A 16238-nucleotide genomic window follows, 5' to 3' on the forward strand; every position below is an offset into this window, starting at 1 on the left:
GAAATCCCCGTCAAAGTGTAAGAACACAATTCTCTGAATCTGATACATTGAGTGAACTTCCACCGAGACCTGATCTTGAACACTCCTGATGAGTTGATGGATGACACAAAGAATCGTTGCGAGACACGTGTCAGTAGTATTACGTGCAAGGTCAACGGCGAAGGCGTTGTCACCGGTGCCTTCATCGTCTCCTTAAGCTGTCAGAGAATGTCAAACAAGCAAATTATAAGTGTGATGTGAGGCAATACATCCCGCCTCCCATGCGATGCTCTAACTGCCAAAGGCACGGGCACATAGTATCTCACTGTTCGAACAAGTCAATTTGTGGGGTTGTGGAAAGGAAGCTAATGGCGCGGAGTAGTGCACAACTCTGAATATGTGTAGTAACTGCTTTGGTCTTCACTCTCCTCGAGAAAAAAATCTTTCCCGTCTATCTTTGTGTCATACCAGGCCTACACCATAAGTTTAATTTCATGAATGATCCATCAAAGCCATTAGACTTGAGTGTTATAGTTCAGAGTTTTTCGAGTTCGTCGTTTATCCGAATTTCATCACGAAGGATCACTGCGTCCAGTAAAGTGGAGTCCCTCAGGGATCGGTTTTGAGTGCTGCTCTGCTCGCGATTGCCATAAACGGCTACCCTTCCATTAGTGGGCATTTATAGATTGCTTGGGCTCCTTTTCGATACTCAATTATCGTGGGAGCCACAGGTGCGTCAATTGAAAGCTAAATGCTTTAAGAAACTTAATATTTTGGGGTTTCTTAACAGCAAAAAATGGGGTTGGAGAGGGGGCTGTTCGCACGATGCTTCTCTGTTTTATAGGGTATGTATTTTATCGAGTAGTCGTAAGTAGTCTAAAATATCAAAGCGCCATGTCCCTCATTTTAGGAGATGAAGAGCAGTCAGTAGACTTCGTGGTTATTTTTATCGTTCTTATCAGTGATATTTTTATTTTAGCTTTTAGAATGTCTCTTTTACTGAAAACTTCGCTTCTGTTTACTTGGCTATGATTTTATCTACTTGTATGTTTTTTCTACCTTTACTTTTAAGCTGAAGCGGTGTACATAATATTACTTCGTAAAGCAAGGTCCTGTTTGATTTTCAGTACATTGTAATCACTTTACCGGTGTCCGCCTCCGTAGCGTGATGATTAGCACAATTAGCTGCCATGCTCAGTGGACCCGGGTTCAATTCCCGGTACTGTCAGAGATTTAAGAATGGCAGGAGGGTTGGTATGTGGTTAAAATGGTACGTGTAAATCACCCCTATTGGGGGTGTGCCAGTAAAGAGCTCCACTAGCTTGAGACGAGGACACGAGTTAACCTTTCCTTTTTTACTTTACCGGAGATAAGGTATTGTGTATCCGATCCACTAATTATTTTAAATCCCTAATCATTTACGTTCTAGTTTGTGGGTAAATTTTAAATTGCCATTTCATCTCGTAAAATCTGGGGCCGATGATCTATGTAATAGGCACTTTGGAACAACAACAAAGGAAGCTTGGGATAATTCGTCATGAGCTCTGTGTGCAGGGCTCTCAATTTTGTTTCGGGAAAAAGGCGAGAGATTTTAACAGAACAAGGGGAATGTTTACGAAACTAGAAAGAGTTATTGCACATAACAATTCTGGAAAGCAGCTACATATCATGTAATTTTCTATAATACAAGGAATAACGTTTAACATGACGTGGAACTTACAGCTTATGACTTAAGCCCAAAGAGGGTGAACATTTTTAACTTCATTTCAGGAAACATTATAACATATCTTTGCTATTAACAAAGGATCATACACGAATGCATAATAAATGCTTCCAGTAATATAATAAATAGGCAATATATAACGAAGAACATTAATACTTATGAAACATAAAGTAAATGAAGTTGATAATTATTCGTATTTAATGAGTAATTTGCAAGCCTGAAGTAATTGTCTTACTTTGCTTTCATTTTTCTTATTCGGTTTACCCTCCAAGGTTAGTTTTTCCCTCGGACTCAGCGAGGGATCTCACCTCTACCGCCTCAAGGGCAGTGCCCTGGAGGGTGAGACTTTCGGTCAGGGTATACAACTGGAAAGGAGGACCAGTACCTCGCCCAGGCGCCCTCACCTGCTATGCTGAACAGGACCTTGTGGGGGGATAGGAAGTTTGGAAGGGATAGACAAGGAAGAGGAAGGAAGCGGCCGTGGCCTTAAGTTAGGTACCATCCCGGCATTTGCCTGGAGAAGAAGTGGGAAACCACCGAAAACCACTGCGAGGATGGCTTAGGTGGGAATCGAACCCTCCTCTACTCAGTTGACCTCCCGAGGCTGAGTGGACCCCATTTCCAGCCCTCGTATCACATTTAAAATTTCGTGGCAGAGTCGGGAATCGAACCCGGGCCTCTGAGGGGTGGCAGCTAATCACGCTAACCACTACACCACCGAGGCGGACATGTTTTAATTTGGCTTTCCAAAATTCATTCTCTCCGTGACTAAGAAATATTTCTATTTCAGCCTTTATGAAAATTCCAAAACACTTTTATACCATTTCAGATCATAATGCTTTTTCTGGTCTGGAAGTATTAATAAAGAGAAAAATATGAATTATGGTTGAGCGACCATCGAGATACACCTAAGTTACGAATAAAAGAGTTAAATGCATAAAATTTGCTTTTAAGTAGAAAACGTTCAGCGCAACAAAATAATACTGTGAACTCCTCACGAGTCTCGATCATAGCGACAGCAACGCCGTGTTGCAGAAGTGTTCATATTTTTCTCTTGATTAATACTTCCAGACCAGAAAAAGCATTATGATCTGAAATGGTATAAAAGTGTTTCGGAATTTTCATAAAAGCTGAACTAGAAATATTTCTTAGTCAGGGAGAGAATGAATTTTGGAAAGCCAAAATAAATAGCAGACTGCGTACACAATTTCTTCTCCTCATCATGGTCAAATATTTGATAAGTTCATCTCTGTGCTCGCTATTACACTGTATAGCTACTTATCTTTTTTTTTTTTTTGGTAGCGGCTTTACGTCGCACCGACACAGATAGGTCTTATGGCGACGATGGGATAGGAAAGGCCTAGGAGTTGGAAGGAAGCGGCCGTGGCCTTAATTAAGGTACAGCCCCAGCATTTGCCTGGTGTGAAAATGGGAAACCACGGAAAACCATCTTCAGGGCTGCCGATAGTGGGATTCGAACCTACTATCTCCCGGATGCAAGCCCACAGCCGCGCGCCTCTACGCGCACGGCCAACTCGCCCGGTAGCTACTTATCTAATGAGGATAATGTTCTTACATTTCACTAAGAGTTAACCCAGTCACATAGATGTTGAATTGTCACTTATACTTCTGCTGATAAGAGGTTTGACTTACCTGAAAGCCTCTCTAAGTTCATCTTCTCCATCAGCTCCCTTCATCTTTTTGGACATCATCTGCAGGAACTCGTTAAACTCAATGGTGCCGTTGCCGTCCACATCCACTTCATTCACCATATCCCGCAGTTCAGTCTCTGCAACATAAACAGTGGCGATGTTTTCTCCAGATATCGTCAGCTAAGTTCAAAATATAAAAGTACTTTATGAGATCCATCGTATATATGAGGCAATATCACGCAAAGAATAAAAGTCTGTTTCTAACCATGATATATTCTACAATAAATGTCATCTCGTTTCTAAATAACAGCATACCCTGCAACGGATTCTTGAAACATGTTCATATTTTCTGCTGCGTTAATTCAAAATATAGAAAACGTAGAAAAATTGTTCTTTCAAAATAATCCAGCATTACCGAAGTTCGTTTTATACTTTGAAAAACTTCCGATAGAGAATACTAGCCTAATATTTGTTTATGGTTCATTAAAACATGGCAATACTTCTTCAGAGAAAACGAGCATCATCCTCGAATATATATATATATATATATATATATATATATATATATATATTTTGCTAGGGGCTTTACGTCGCACCGACACAGAGGGTCTTATGGCGACGATGGCATAGGAAAGGTCTAGGAGTTGGAAGGAAGCGGCCGTGGCCTTAATTAAGGTACAGCCCCAGCATTTGCCTGGTGTGAAAATGGGAAACCACGGAAAACCACCTTCAGCGCTACCGACAGTGGGATTCGAACCTACTATCTCCCGGATGCAAGTTCACAGCCGAAAATATATATGGTTTGTTCTTTCCTTAAGAATATCTACTACCGAGCTCGATAGCTGCAGTCGCTTAAGTGCGGCCAGTATCCAGTAATCGGGAGATAGTAGGTTCGAACCCCACTGTCGGCAGCCCTGAAAATGGTTTTCCGTGGTTTCCCATTTTCACACCAGGCAAATGCTGGGGCTGTACCTTAATTAAGGCCACGGCCGCTTCCTTCCCACTCCTAGCCCTTCCCTATCCCATCGTCGCCACAAGACCTGTCTGTGTCGGTGCGACGTAAAGCAACTAGCAAAAAAAAAGAATATCTACTACAAGGAGTATATATTGATGATGATGCTGTTGTTTTAAGGGGCCTAACATCGCAGGACATCGGCCCTGGGAGTATATATTAACTCGGGGAATGATTGTACGTTGCAGGTAAAATGTCAATGTTACTTAAAGTACAAGGATTCCTTCTACAATGAATATCAAACTCATTAAAGAAGTAATTCCTTCTGAGTGGCCAAAAATTACTGGAAGGGGTGTCCCATTAGAAAATGCGCCGCGTAGGACCCCTGAGCGTTGCGGCTAGCTGCGGCGGAGCTGAGCAGTGTGTCACAGACACCAATGTCGTGAAGATGGCAACACATCGCGAGTTATCCGACTTTGAACGTGGGATGATCATCAGCGCACGGCGCATGGATCATAGCATTGCGGAGATTGCACGCGAATTGGGGTTTCCGAGGTCAACAGTGTCGAAGATGTACCTTCAATATCGCGGAGAGAATGTTACCATCCACGTAAACCGCCGCACGAGAAGACCGCAGGTGTTTAACGAACGGACATCACGTCGCCTCCGCAGAACCATAACTGGGCGCTCGACGGACTATTGTGTGTCAGATCACCGCCCACTTGAATAGTGGGAGTCAGGAACTCATTTCTGCCATGCCTGTAATAATAATAATGCTAAATTTTTCGTCCCACTAACTACATTTACGGTTATCGGAGACGCCGTGGTGCCGGAGTTTAGTCCCGCAGGAGTCCCTTTACGTGCCGGTAAATCTACCGACACGAGACTGACGTATTTGAGCACCTTCAAATACTACCGGATTGAGCCAGGATCGAATCTACCAAGTTGGGGCCAGAAGGCCAGGCCAGCGTCTGAGCCACTCAGCCCGGTACCAGGACTGTAAGGAGGCAACTGCACCACATAGGCTTAACCAGCCGACGACCAACTCGTGTCCCTTTCCTGACACCTCGATATACAGCTCAACGTCGTGCATTGGCCCATTAATATCGACAATGGACCATGGAGCAGTGGCGGCGTGTGGTATGCTCCGATGAATCTTAGTTCCAGTTGTATCGAGCTGATGGGCGCGTGAGAGTGTGGCGTATGCCCCATGAAGCTGTCGATCCTCCGTGTCAACAAGGTTGTGTCCAAGAGGGAGGTGGCTCAGTTCTGGTCTGGGCGGCGTTCTCATGGTCGAAATTAGGCCTCATTGTCCGGTTGCAGGGAGCGCACGTTATGTGGACATTCTTTCCGACCATCTGCATCCCCTTCTGGCTCTAGAGTACCCTGAGAGAGATGCCATGTTTCAACAGGACAATGCGCCATGTCACCGTTCTGCGGTGGCACGCGGGTGGTTGGAGAAACACTCCAGTGAAGTTACAACCATGGATTGTCCCTCCAGATCCCCCGATCTTAATCCAATCGAGCATGTATGGGATGCTGGTCGATGCTGCTGTGCGCTCCATGAACCCCGCACCAACTACACAAGACCAATTATTGTGGATAGAAGTGCAAGATGCGTGGGTCCAGATCCCTGCCGAACGATTCCAACACCTTGTAGAGTCGATGCCTCGCTGTACGGCTGCCATTTTGAGGGCTCGCGTAGGAGTAACTCATTCAGTGTCTTCTTGCTAGTGGCTTTACGTCGCACCGGCACAGATAGGTCTTATGGCGACGATGGGATAGGAAAGGACTAGGAGTTGGAAGGAAGCGATCATGGCCTTAATTAAGGTACAGTCTCAGCATTTGCCTGGTATGAAAATGGGAAAGCACGGAAAACCATCTTCAGGGCTGTCGACAGTGGGATTCAAACCCACTATCTCCTGGATGCAAGATCACAGCCGCGCGCCCCCTAACCGCACGGCCATCTCGTCCGGTATTCAATGTCTTCCCATGCTTTTCGGCCACTCAGTGTATATTGAGGATGCGTGGGGTCTTTAAACGTCTGAGAGCTTAAACATAAATATGAACCAAATAAAATATTATCACTTTTAGGTATTTTCAGTTTGTTTCACTTAAGGGGTGAGGTAGACCTTTTAGCCGCACGAACCGCGACGCTCCCACCCTCCGAACGCAATGTCGCGTTCAGTTTTAGCAACCGACCCTCAGCCAGGCGTGGTCCGGGAACGGAATCCATGGACCGCAATGTGCGTTCGAAATGTCGATGTTCATGTATCCTGCAGTTCACATGTCGACGCGCAATTTGCTGCGTTCTTCATCGACCCACGAGCCGAGTGATCCACCGTTCAGGGTTGTTTTTTTTTCATTTTTCGATCGTTCTCTCCACGGTGAGTGGAGGAGAAGCAATCATTTTCATGGGTTTCTCGTCACAGAGCTAAGAAGTGTTTCGAGCATGGGCGTGGCGTTCATTTAAAACCTTCCCGCCGGGCCGAAGCCGCGACGGGTACCCTCCACTGAGCGAGGAGGTAGGTACCCAATGCCGAACGTCTGCGTGGTGGGAGACGCGGACCGCGACACTCCCCCTGTCGGCGACGGCCGGGGCCGCCGCTTACACAGTACGAACAGGACTCGCCTGAGCTCGCAACAGCGGGCTCGGCAGGAGTCTCGCTCCTCGAGGGAGCCTCGCCGGAGGAGAGGACCGCGCGGGGCCGTCCGACTCCTCCTTCTCGAAATGTTTTTTGTTAAAAACAATTTCGGTAATGATCCTTCCGCAGGTTCACCTACGGAAACCTTGTTACGACTTTTACTTCCTCTAAATAATCAAGTTTGGTCATCTTTCCAGACACATCGGAAACTGCGCGAAGCAGATCCCGCGCACCGGTCCGAAGACCTCACTAAATCATTCAATCGGTAGTAGCGACGGGCGGTGTGTACAAAGGGCAGGGACGTAATCAACGCGAGCTTATGACTCGCGCTTACTGGGAATTCCTCGTTCATGGGGAACAATTGCAAGCCCCAATCCCTAGCACGAAGGAGGTTCAACGGGTTGCCCGGTCCTTTCGGACTAGGAGGACACGCTGATTCCTTCAGTGTAGCGTTTTACAAGCTTAAATATAGTGAAATTTAAATGTTTATACCTCACCAAGTCTTGCACTCTTAACATTAATTTGGAATAGGTCAAAAACAGACATACTCTTATCCATACCACCCTATCCTGCACGATGCACAGACTCTCTTCTCGTTTCTGCAACACGACTGTGGAGTAAATTACCTAGCTCTCGCAGAAAAGTCAAACCTGTTACATTCAGGAAACGTTGCCAGCAATATCTCCTCAATAACAGCTGAAACTTCTGCGTGACATCAGCTGAAAGTAAAATGTAAATAGTAATATTAATCTCATCTCTGCACTAATTCTCGGTTCCTAAACTATAAGTAATTAGCAGTAGCATTTCTATGTAGTTATTTTATTATTTCTAGCTATTAAATTGTAAGGATTCAGTAGTTTCGTAGAACTTTTACTGCTATGCGATCATCTTCCATCACTTCTATTACTATTATCTGCATTTGTATTCCATTAAGTCAATAGCTATAACTAATTGTTATTTGTATTATTTTTGATTATTGTGGTATATGCATTACAAACCATAATCTGGTAACATGGAAGAGAGACCAAATGGTTCTAATCATCTCAGAAATTGCAATTTAAGAAATAATGTTAAAATTTTCAAAATGCTTTTAATTACTTGCAAAATTGTCAAATTTACATATAAATTTACGCAACTAACTTGTGGTTAGGCTAACAATACTACAGTTTATTGTAATTTATATGATTATTCACACGAGTGATTGAAATCCCTCCTAAAATGTTTTATTTTCATGTTTGTTTTCCTTCATGATAATTCTTCAATTTCTTGTACTATTAATTTAAAATTAAAGTTGATTTATTTGTGTCAACGAAAGGAGCCCAGATAATTGTGTTTATATAGATAAAATTCTACCACCATTCAAAAACCTTCAAGTGTTTTTGAGTTATGGTGGAAACCTAGAGTAAAAATGAAAATTACGGAAGATGATAAACAAACATTTGAAAGAGTGCGACGTAGTGAGCGACATATATGAACATTTACGAATAGACTAGATCTTAGGAAATATTGTACGTAATTGTTTTCACCGATTTAAAGAAGGAAGTATATTTTATAAAAGAAAGTACCTAACTGAAAAATGCAATTGTTTGATCCCTAATTTATACCTTTCTCCTTAAGCACAAAAACTATTAAACGCATCATGTCTTACTAAGATTGTCAGTTCTACCACTTACCTTATATATAATGAGGCAGCTTTAAGAAGTTTAATGCAAAATGTGGGCGTGAGAAAATTTATAACAAGACCTTTAAAAGCAAATAGATGTTCCACCAAGAGCCTGGTCTCACGTGCAAAGATTAGTTCACAGAAAGTTGCACGAGATTGGGCGGAGCACCTAACATGTTTACCATATCAATAGGACTACGCTTCATCCAATTTACACTTGTTTCCGTCCGCGTATAATTGTTTATACAGAAATCACTTGATGTGAACACAGCGTAAAAGTGCTTGGTTGAATTCTTAAACTTCAAATCAGTGCAGGAAATGTTGCAGTGGTGGTGATAATCATGAATGAGTAACATTTACATTTCATTAAATTCACATTTAAAAATTAATCTAGCCGAGCAACGTTTAGGCTTTCCTTTACAACCCAATAATTAGTATCATAAATCTTTCTCTGGAATGCACTGCAGTCTATGACGTGAAAGTTTACTATTAAGAATGAAACTGCTGGAAGATACATCCAGCAAACTTCACTGAGCAGAATGGAGTTGTTGGCACGTCGATCTGGGCAACCAGGAAAAAATACGGCGTGTTCCTTAGGGATGTTGAATTAATTAGGTGTGACAGAGTAGGTAAAGCCAGTACTCTTGTGTACGTCTGGGATTTTTTGTTAGGAAAGAGATTGGAGGCAGTGTGCTGGAGGAAGCTGTGGTTGAAGAGAATGGTAAACTTTGACCAGATGTGAATACTTGGATATTTTTCCAATTGATATCTTCAGGAATAGCACCGTTGCCGTAAGGCTAGTCGTCATTCAGGCAGATCTGATAAAATTTTCTTGTGTTAGTAGCTTAATCCCCATCCCTCTTCTCTATATATTCAACTGTAACCAAAATATACTCGTCCAAATTCGATTTTCTTTTTCATCTCCTCCAATAATTCTGCAGTTCTTTCTTCATAATAATGGCACTAAATGGTATCTCATTTGACCTCAGATACTAATTGCTGTTGTTTCGGTCCATCTGCAACATTTAACTTGATTCAGATAAAGGAAAACAACTTTAGTAGGGAACTAGTGTGTTGAAAGTCTCAGCTCAGACATATATTCAATTCTATGAAATTGTAACTTGATTATCTTTTAAATTCCAGAATGGAAGACGTGACAGCTCAGTGATATCATCCGCAGCTTCTTCGTGTGAGATAGATCTAACACATATATGTCAGTATATTATTAAAAATGAGCTCAGCCCCAATAAGTACAATTTTTTCATTACGAATTTATGAGTGTTATGATTGTAACCACGATAATATTGCACAACAAAATGATGGAGAAACGCTCTAAATTAGAGCCATGTGTGGGTGTACATTACCAGTAGGCCTCTGTCCAAGAGACCGCATCACCACTCCCAGCTCTGCCATGGTGATAGTTCCGTCCTCATCTTTGTCGAAAAGCATGAAGGCCTCCTTGAATTCTGAAAAGAAAAAAGTAACATAGTAAGAGCTCAGTAAGAGAAACCAGAGGGGCAATTCATTAAATTTGTTGAAATGTTTTGATTCTTTCACGACTGGGAGTGAGATTGTGTTTAGTCTGTAACTGAAGCAACTTTGTGGTATAAATAATACAAGGGTGTTTTGTTGAAATAAGCCTACTAATTTCCAATAAGTCTATCTAAATTACATCCGGTAGCACTGAACATCACTGACGTTATGAATTAGTTTAAATACTAAACAAGCCGGGCTGAATGGTCCAGATGGTAGAAGCGCTGACCTTCTGAGCCGGGGGTGGTGGGTTCGATCCCCGCTCAGACCGGTGATATTTGAAGGCAAACAAATAGGCCAGCCTCGTATAGGTAGATTTATCGGGACGTTAAAACACTCCCGCGGCACAAAATTCCGGCACCTCATCCTCGCCGAAAGTCATAAGCGTAGGAAGCTGGGCCTAGAAATAATAACATTATTAAATACCGAACGTCTGTACTTCATGCTTCCTTAAGAACCATATTCATGTTATTTTCATGAAAAACATTGTAATTGATTACGCTGATGCATGAAATGTATGCATTTGAAGTCTGAAGAATTTTATGTGGTTAAGTGTAAGAGAGTGTCAAGAGCCTTAATTTCGCCAGATTATGAATAAATAAATAAATAAATAAATAAATAAATAAATAAATAAATAAATAAATAAATAAATAAATAAATAAATAAATAAATAAATAAATATTCACTGAAACTCGAGTGGGCGTTTAGCAATTATGTACTACTTTCTTTTATTTGTTACACTTGTGCTTTACGTCACACCGACACGGACAGGTCTTATGGTGACGATGGGATAGGAAGAGACTGGAGTAGGAAGGAAGCGTCCGTAGCCTTGATTAGGGTACAGCATTTGCCTGGTGTGTAAATAGGAAACAATGCAAAACCATATGTAAGCTTAAAATTTGAATTGGATATCGTTCGTGTTTGATTTAATTGATAAACAGTTGTCAAAAAGGTAGTCGTCCTTAAGGAATAATCATGCCACGTAACATTTTGTCTGGCTCCTTGGCTGAATAGTCAGCGAAGAGCCTCGGGTTCAATTCCAGGCTGGGCCAGATTTTCAACTATGGTTGCATAATTCCTCTAGCTCGTGGCTTGATGTTTTTAATCGTCTTAATACACAGAATCATTTACACAGTACACATCACACGTCTAACCACCACAGAAATACAGCAATATTACTTTATAACGGACGACCACATTCCCTCATACGAGTACCTAATCATCCCCTGGTCACCTCTGATATATAAGCTATGGCGGATGATGTGTAGGAAGTGGTAGATGCAACGCATGTGTAGGCTACTCCTTTCACTTGAAGTAGGAGGTAGTATTATTTCAAACTTCCATTCGTTGGGGAGTTATGCCACATAGGGTTGGCATCCGACCGTGAAACAAGACTTAATCAACATAAGTGTAGACCCTAGATAACAAGGAAAAGGCCAGGACAGAAGAAATTTCATAAAAAATTTTGGTGACATTTGATGACATTTGGTGAGGCATTCAATTGTTGTTAAACCGTTTGCAGTTTTCAGTAGTGACATTCACTACCTCTTTCCACCGGAACATGCAAGGAACTATCCACTTCAATGGAAGGCCGTCCCTATGAACAGCGGCATAAATCAAGTTTGTGTACTGGCTCCTACTCCTTTTGATATTTCTCTTTCCTGGTCCTGAGATATGCTTCGAGGGCAATATATCTACATACTAGAACCGATGGCAGTCTGTTCAATACCAATTCCCTCATACGAGTACCTAATCATCCCCTGGTCACCTCTGATATATAAGCTATGGCGGATGATGTGTACGAAGTGGTAGATACAACGCATGTGTAGGCTACTCCTTTCACTTGAAGTAGACCAATGTGAGTATGACATTCATGTGAGAACTGATGTTTGCTGATGATGCTGCTGCTTTGATAGCTCAAACAGAAGATCAGCTGCAACATATCATCCACCGGCCGCCACACGCCTATAAAAAGTTCACTTCAGTCTCCAAAAAACTAGTGTTATGACGCAGGACACCGTCAAACTTCCGTCCTTTTCCACTGATAGGCATCGTCTCAAGGTAACTGACGACTTCACCTACCTTTGTTTTGCTGAAATTTTTAACACCTTGTCGTGGATGCCTAGATGTTAGGTCCCCTTAAACAACAAGCAGCGAGATCACTAATACTATTACGAAGGCAGCATCTATTATGGGTAGGCTGAATAAGAGAACATGGATCAATAAACTACTAACAAAAAGGACGAAAATGCCGGTCTACGACGCCCATGATATTAGCGCATGCAATGAAACATGGGAACGTCCGCAAGGCACTAGAAACGCTGTTTTCAGAGGACCTTCTAGATTTTATGGAGATACAGTGGTGTGTCACTCGTCGGTGTCTCCAGTATACCGGGTGTCACACCTAGGAGTTGTCAAGCGCCTTTTTCCCGGTGTTTCGGATGAAATTTTCAATATAGTTTTTGTAATGTATAGGTAGCGCCAGCCCAGTCAAGAACTGCTCATCAAGTGCGTCATGCAGCGTCCAGTGCCCACGGAAACGTCGTTTTGTTTCCCAGTGAAAACGAAATATTGTTTAAAATGTAAATTTATGTGCCCAATCTTTAGTGGCTTCAGATTAGTCGAGTGGAATATTAAAGTTCAACGCTATTTATTGACGGTGACAGGACAACAAGAGAAACAGTTTCACATAGAGGTGCATTTCCTCGGTAATTGTCCTCCTGACCGCACTGCCTCCACACCACTCAGTCACTGTGGAAATAGTAACTATTCCTATTGTTGAATTGTCACCGTCAATAAATAACCTTAAACGTAATATTGCACTACACTAATTTCAGGAAAATATATCGATTGGTCCGATAAAATTACACTAAAGTGAAATTTCTAAACTATATTTTTCAATTATTTTTTTTCCATATCTTTTTCTGCGGTGTAATTCCTCAGATATAGTAATGCAACCAATTTTTATTATTGTACATATAAAACTTTTTGAGTTGTAATATTTTTACTTTCCTTTTACCAGCATCGTTAAAAAAGTCCCTTGCATCACAACATTTATCCATTTGGCTCCAAATTTTGCACAAATATGCCGTATAGTTATGCCAACAAACATCAGTATCACGGTTAGTTGTTAGAGAAGTATACTGGCATGTAGAAGTTTTTAAAATATAATGTTTAATTTTTCCAAAAAAATATGTGTACACACAAAATTTGATAGGTCACAAAAAATTGAATCACTTTAAACAGCAAAATGCACACTGACATTTGTGCATCAACTATCTAGCTACTACTGTGTAAAATTTCACCTAAATCAGACAAAAATTGCATGATAAGGGATTATTTCTGTGAAAGAAATCATGCAGATTTTGCTAAGCCATGAAATGCAAAATAAAGATCTATGCAACTTCACGCACTTTAGAACTGTCCAGCACAATAAGTATGCCTTTCAGACTTCTTTCTTCTCTCCTCCAGTGATATTTTCATCACCGTATTCTTTTTCCTTAGCTCTTTGCTTTCATCTGAGATCATTTTCCTGGTTTGCTGTAAGCGCCTTTGGACTCGCTGATGACTGATGTCCACAGCAGAAGTTGGTACTGGCTTCCCTCTGATGGACTGAAGGACTTCGAGTGTTCTAACACACCCCATTTTGAACTCACTTACAGCACTCACAATACCAAGCTGAAGTTTATTTCATGTAACAAATATTTATTTTGGACATTTGGACATTTATTCCAAAGAACACTGTGAAGGTTCTCATTTGGATTTTGTGTCTTCCCCTTTGTGCACCTTTGTAGCAGTGCATCTGATGCAAGTCTCTGATATGTTGGCATTATTTTTAAAAATACATCCTACAGAATACCACATCTGCTACTCAATGCTTAGATTACATTTGAAATCCAAATGAGAGAGACGTAAGAAAGGGCAAGCAGTAACTGGAGGGGTGTGTCCAGTAGAGCATGGGACAGTTAAATGCTAGCGCAGCGCCAATGAAATGAGGCGCTGTGGGTTTTAAAATGGCAGCATTTAAAAAATAAAAAGCATTTTCCAAAATAACACACATCAGAGTATTTTTTAGAGTTCTAAACCCAATTTTGATATTTTCCTCGAAATTCATTAAATTTCACTATAGTGTCTGTCCCCTTACAACATTTTGTTTGGGGTGAGAAGCAAGCGGACGTTTTCCATTGACACTGGACGTCGCATGACGTACTTCATGGGAATTCTTTCTTTGGGCTGGCTCTACCTTCACAATACAAAAATGAAATTGAAAATATTCTCCGAAACACCAGGGAAAAAGCGCCTAACGACTCTTACGTGAGATACCCGGTATATGCCCTGCTCAGCCATACGCGATTCAAATGGCTGGTTCATGTCAGGCGCAGTGACTCTGAGCGAATACCAAAGGCCTGATTGCATGGTGAGTTGCGTGAAGGTGCGAGGCCAATCGGCAGACCAAACCTTCGCTTTAAAGACGTATGAAAGAGAGAATTGTTCCAGACTGACATTGATCCTGGCCGCTGGGAGAATTTTGCTGACAACCCAGATGTCTGGCGAAAAGCTGTGCTCGGTGTAATTCAGGCGGCAGAGAACAAAAGGACCAATGAGCGGATTGCCAAGAGGGCCAGACGAAAGGCGGGAGCGACTACTACCAATGTTCCCTCATGCCTTTTCTGCCCTCATTGTAGATGGACTGCTACTCTGTATTTGGACTCATCAGCCACTCAGGACGTTTTTGAACCTGAACCGTAGTGCTATACAATCGTCCTACTAGGACGATTGGATGCCATTTATTATTATTATTATTATTATTATTATTATTACTAAAAGTCAGTAGTGGAATGATAGTACTCGGTTGTGATTCCCCGATTAAATAATCATTACCGAAAATCCTACTAAGTATTATTTTTCGCCCACAGCTGTAATATGGGTACTGGAATCCTCTTTATGTGGTATTTTCGAATATTTAACATTAAATATTAGCATAGTTATCTAGGTTATCATTATTACTGTGTCCGACTCGTTGGCTGAACGGTCAGCGTACTGGCCTTCGGTTCAGAGGGTACCGGGTTCGATTCCCGGCCGGATCGGGGATTTTAACCTTAATTGGTTAATTCCAATGGCACGGGGGCTGGGTGTATGTGTTGTCTTTATCATCATTTCATCCTCATCACGACGCGCAGGTCACCTACGGGTGTCAAATAGAAAGACCTGCACTTGGCGAGCCGAACCCGTCCTGAGATATCCCGGCACTAAAGCCATACGACATTTCATTATTACTGTACGTAATATTAGATATTTAATGCATATTGGATAGTATTATACGATTTAGTTTCTGAGTTCATGTTACTCGCCCTCTGTATTCACTACTTAAGTGCTAGGCAGAGGAAAGATTCCCCAATCTTGGCTGGTCAAATCAATCAATCAATCAATCAATCAATCAATCAATCAATCAATCAATCAATCAATCAATCAATCAATCAATCAATCAATCAATCAATCAATCAATCAATCAATCAATCAATCAATCAATCAATCAATCAATCAATCAATCAATCAATCAATCAATCAATCAATCAATCAATCAATCAATCAATCAAGCAATCAATCAATCAATCAATCAATCAATCTACCTATCCATCCATCTATCTAGATTCAGAGTGCAGAATTTAATTCCACTAAAGCCATATGCGTTAGCTCTTTCAGCATGTAAGCTATAATGACTTGTAAGGATGGGGTGTAACAGTCCCTCAGGTCAATTTAGTAAGTGGATACTGCCTATTGAAGGCTGATAGGGCTACCTCCATAACCGTGTAGTCTACAATACTACGAGTACAAAAGAAGTAGGAAGCAACTACGGTCCTACGAGATGTACGTGAATTCCAGTGACAATCGCATGTGTTTCTTATTGCTAAACATCCAACACATCACAAAATTTACGTCCCTACAATTTGAAGTGCCGTAGGTAGTATCGGAGATCATTCTAACGTCTCCCATTGCTTTAAACGAAACTCCATTTTTTTTTTTACTATTTGCCTTACGTCGCACCGACACAGATAGGTCTTATGGCGACGATGGGACAGGAAAGGGCTAG

The 16238-nt window shown here is 41.6% G+C and overlaps 1 protein-coding gene and 1 non-coding gene across 4 annotated transcripts in view; both read right to left on the bottom strand.

Annotated features, from left to right (window-relative positions):
* The window catches only part of LOC136863097 (calmodulin), a 674807-nt gene that overhangs the window by 42418 nt on the left and 616151 nt on the right, over positions 1-16238 (bottom strand). For all 3 annotated transcript variants that reach the window (XM_068225857.1, XM_067139432.2, XM_068225858.1), the window contains 2 exons: positions 9979-10080; positions 3356-3491 (listed from right to left, as the gene is read on the bottom strand). In XM_068225857.1, the coding sequence (XP_068081958.1) occupies positions 3356-3491; positions 9979-10080 (238 nt within the window). The remainder of the gene's footprint in view (positions 1-3355; positions 3492-9978; positions 10081-16238) is intronic.
* On the bottom strand, positions 6505-6659 carry LOC137498653 (5.8S ribosomal RNA). The gene has a single exon (XR_011017890.1). It is a non-coding gene; the product is annotated as a 5.8S ribosomal RNA (ribosomal RNA).

Source organism: Anabrus simplex, chromosome 2 (assembly GCF_040414725.1).
Source record: "Anabrus simplex isolate iqAnaSimp1 chromosome 2, ASM4041472v1, whole genome shotgun sequence".
Classification (NCBI taxonomy): Eukaryota; Metazoa; Arthropoda; class Insecta; order Orthoptera; family Tettigoniidae; genus Anabrus; species Anabrus simplex.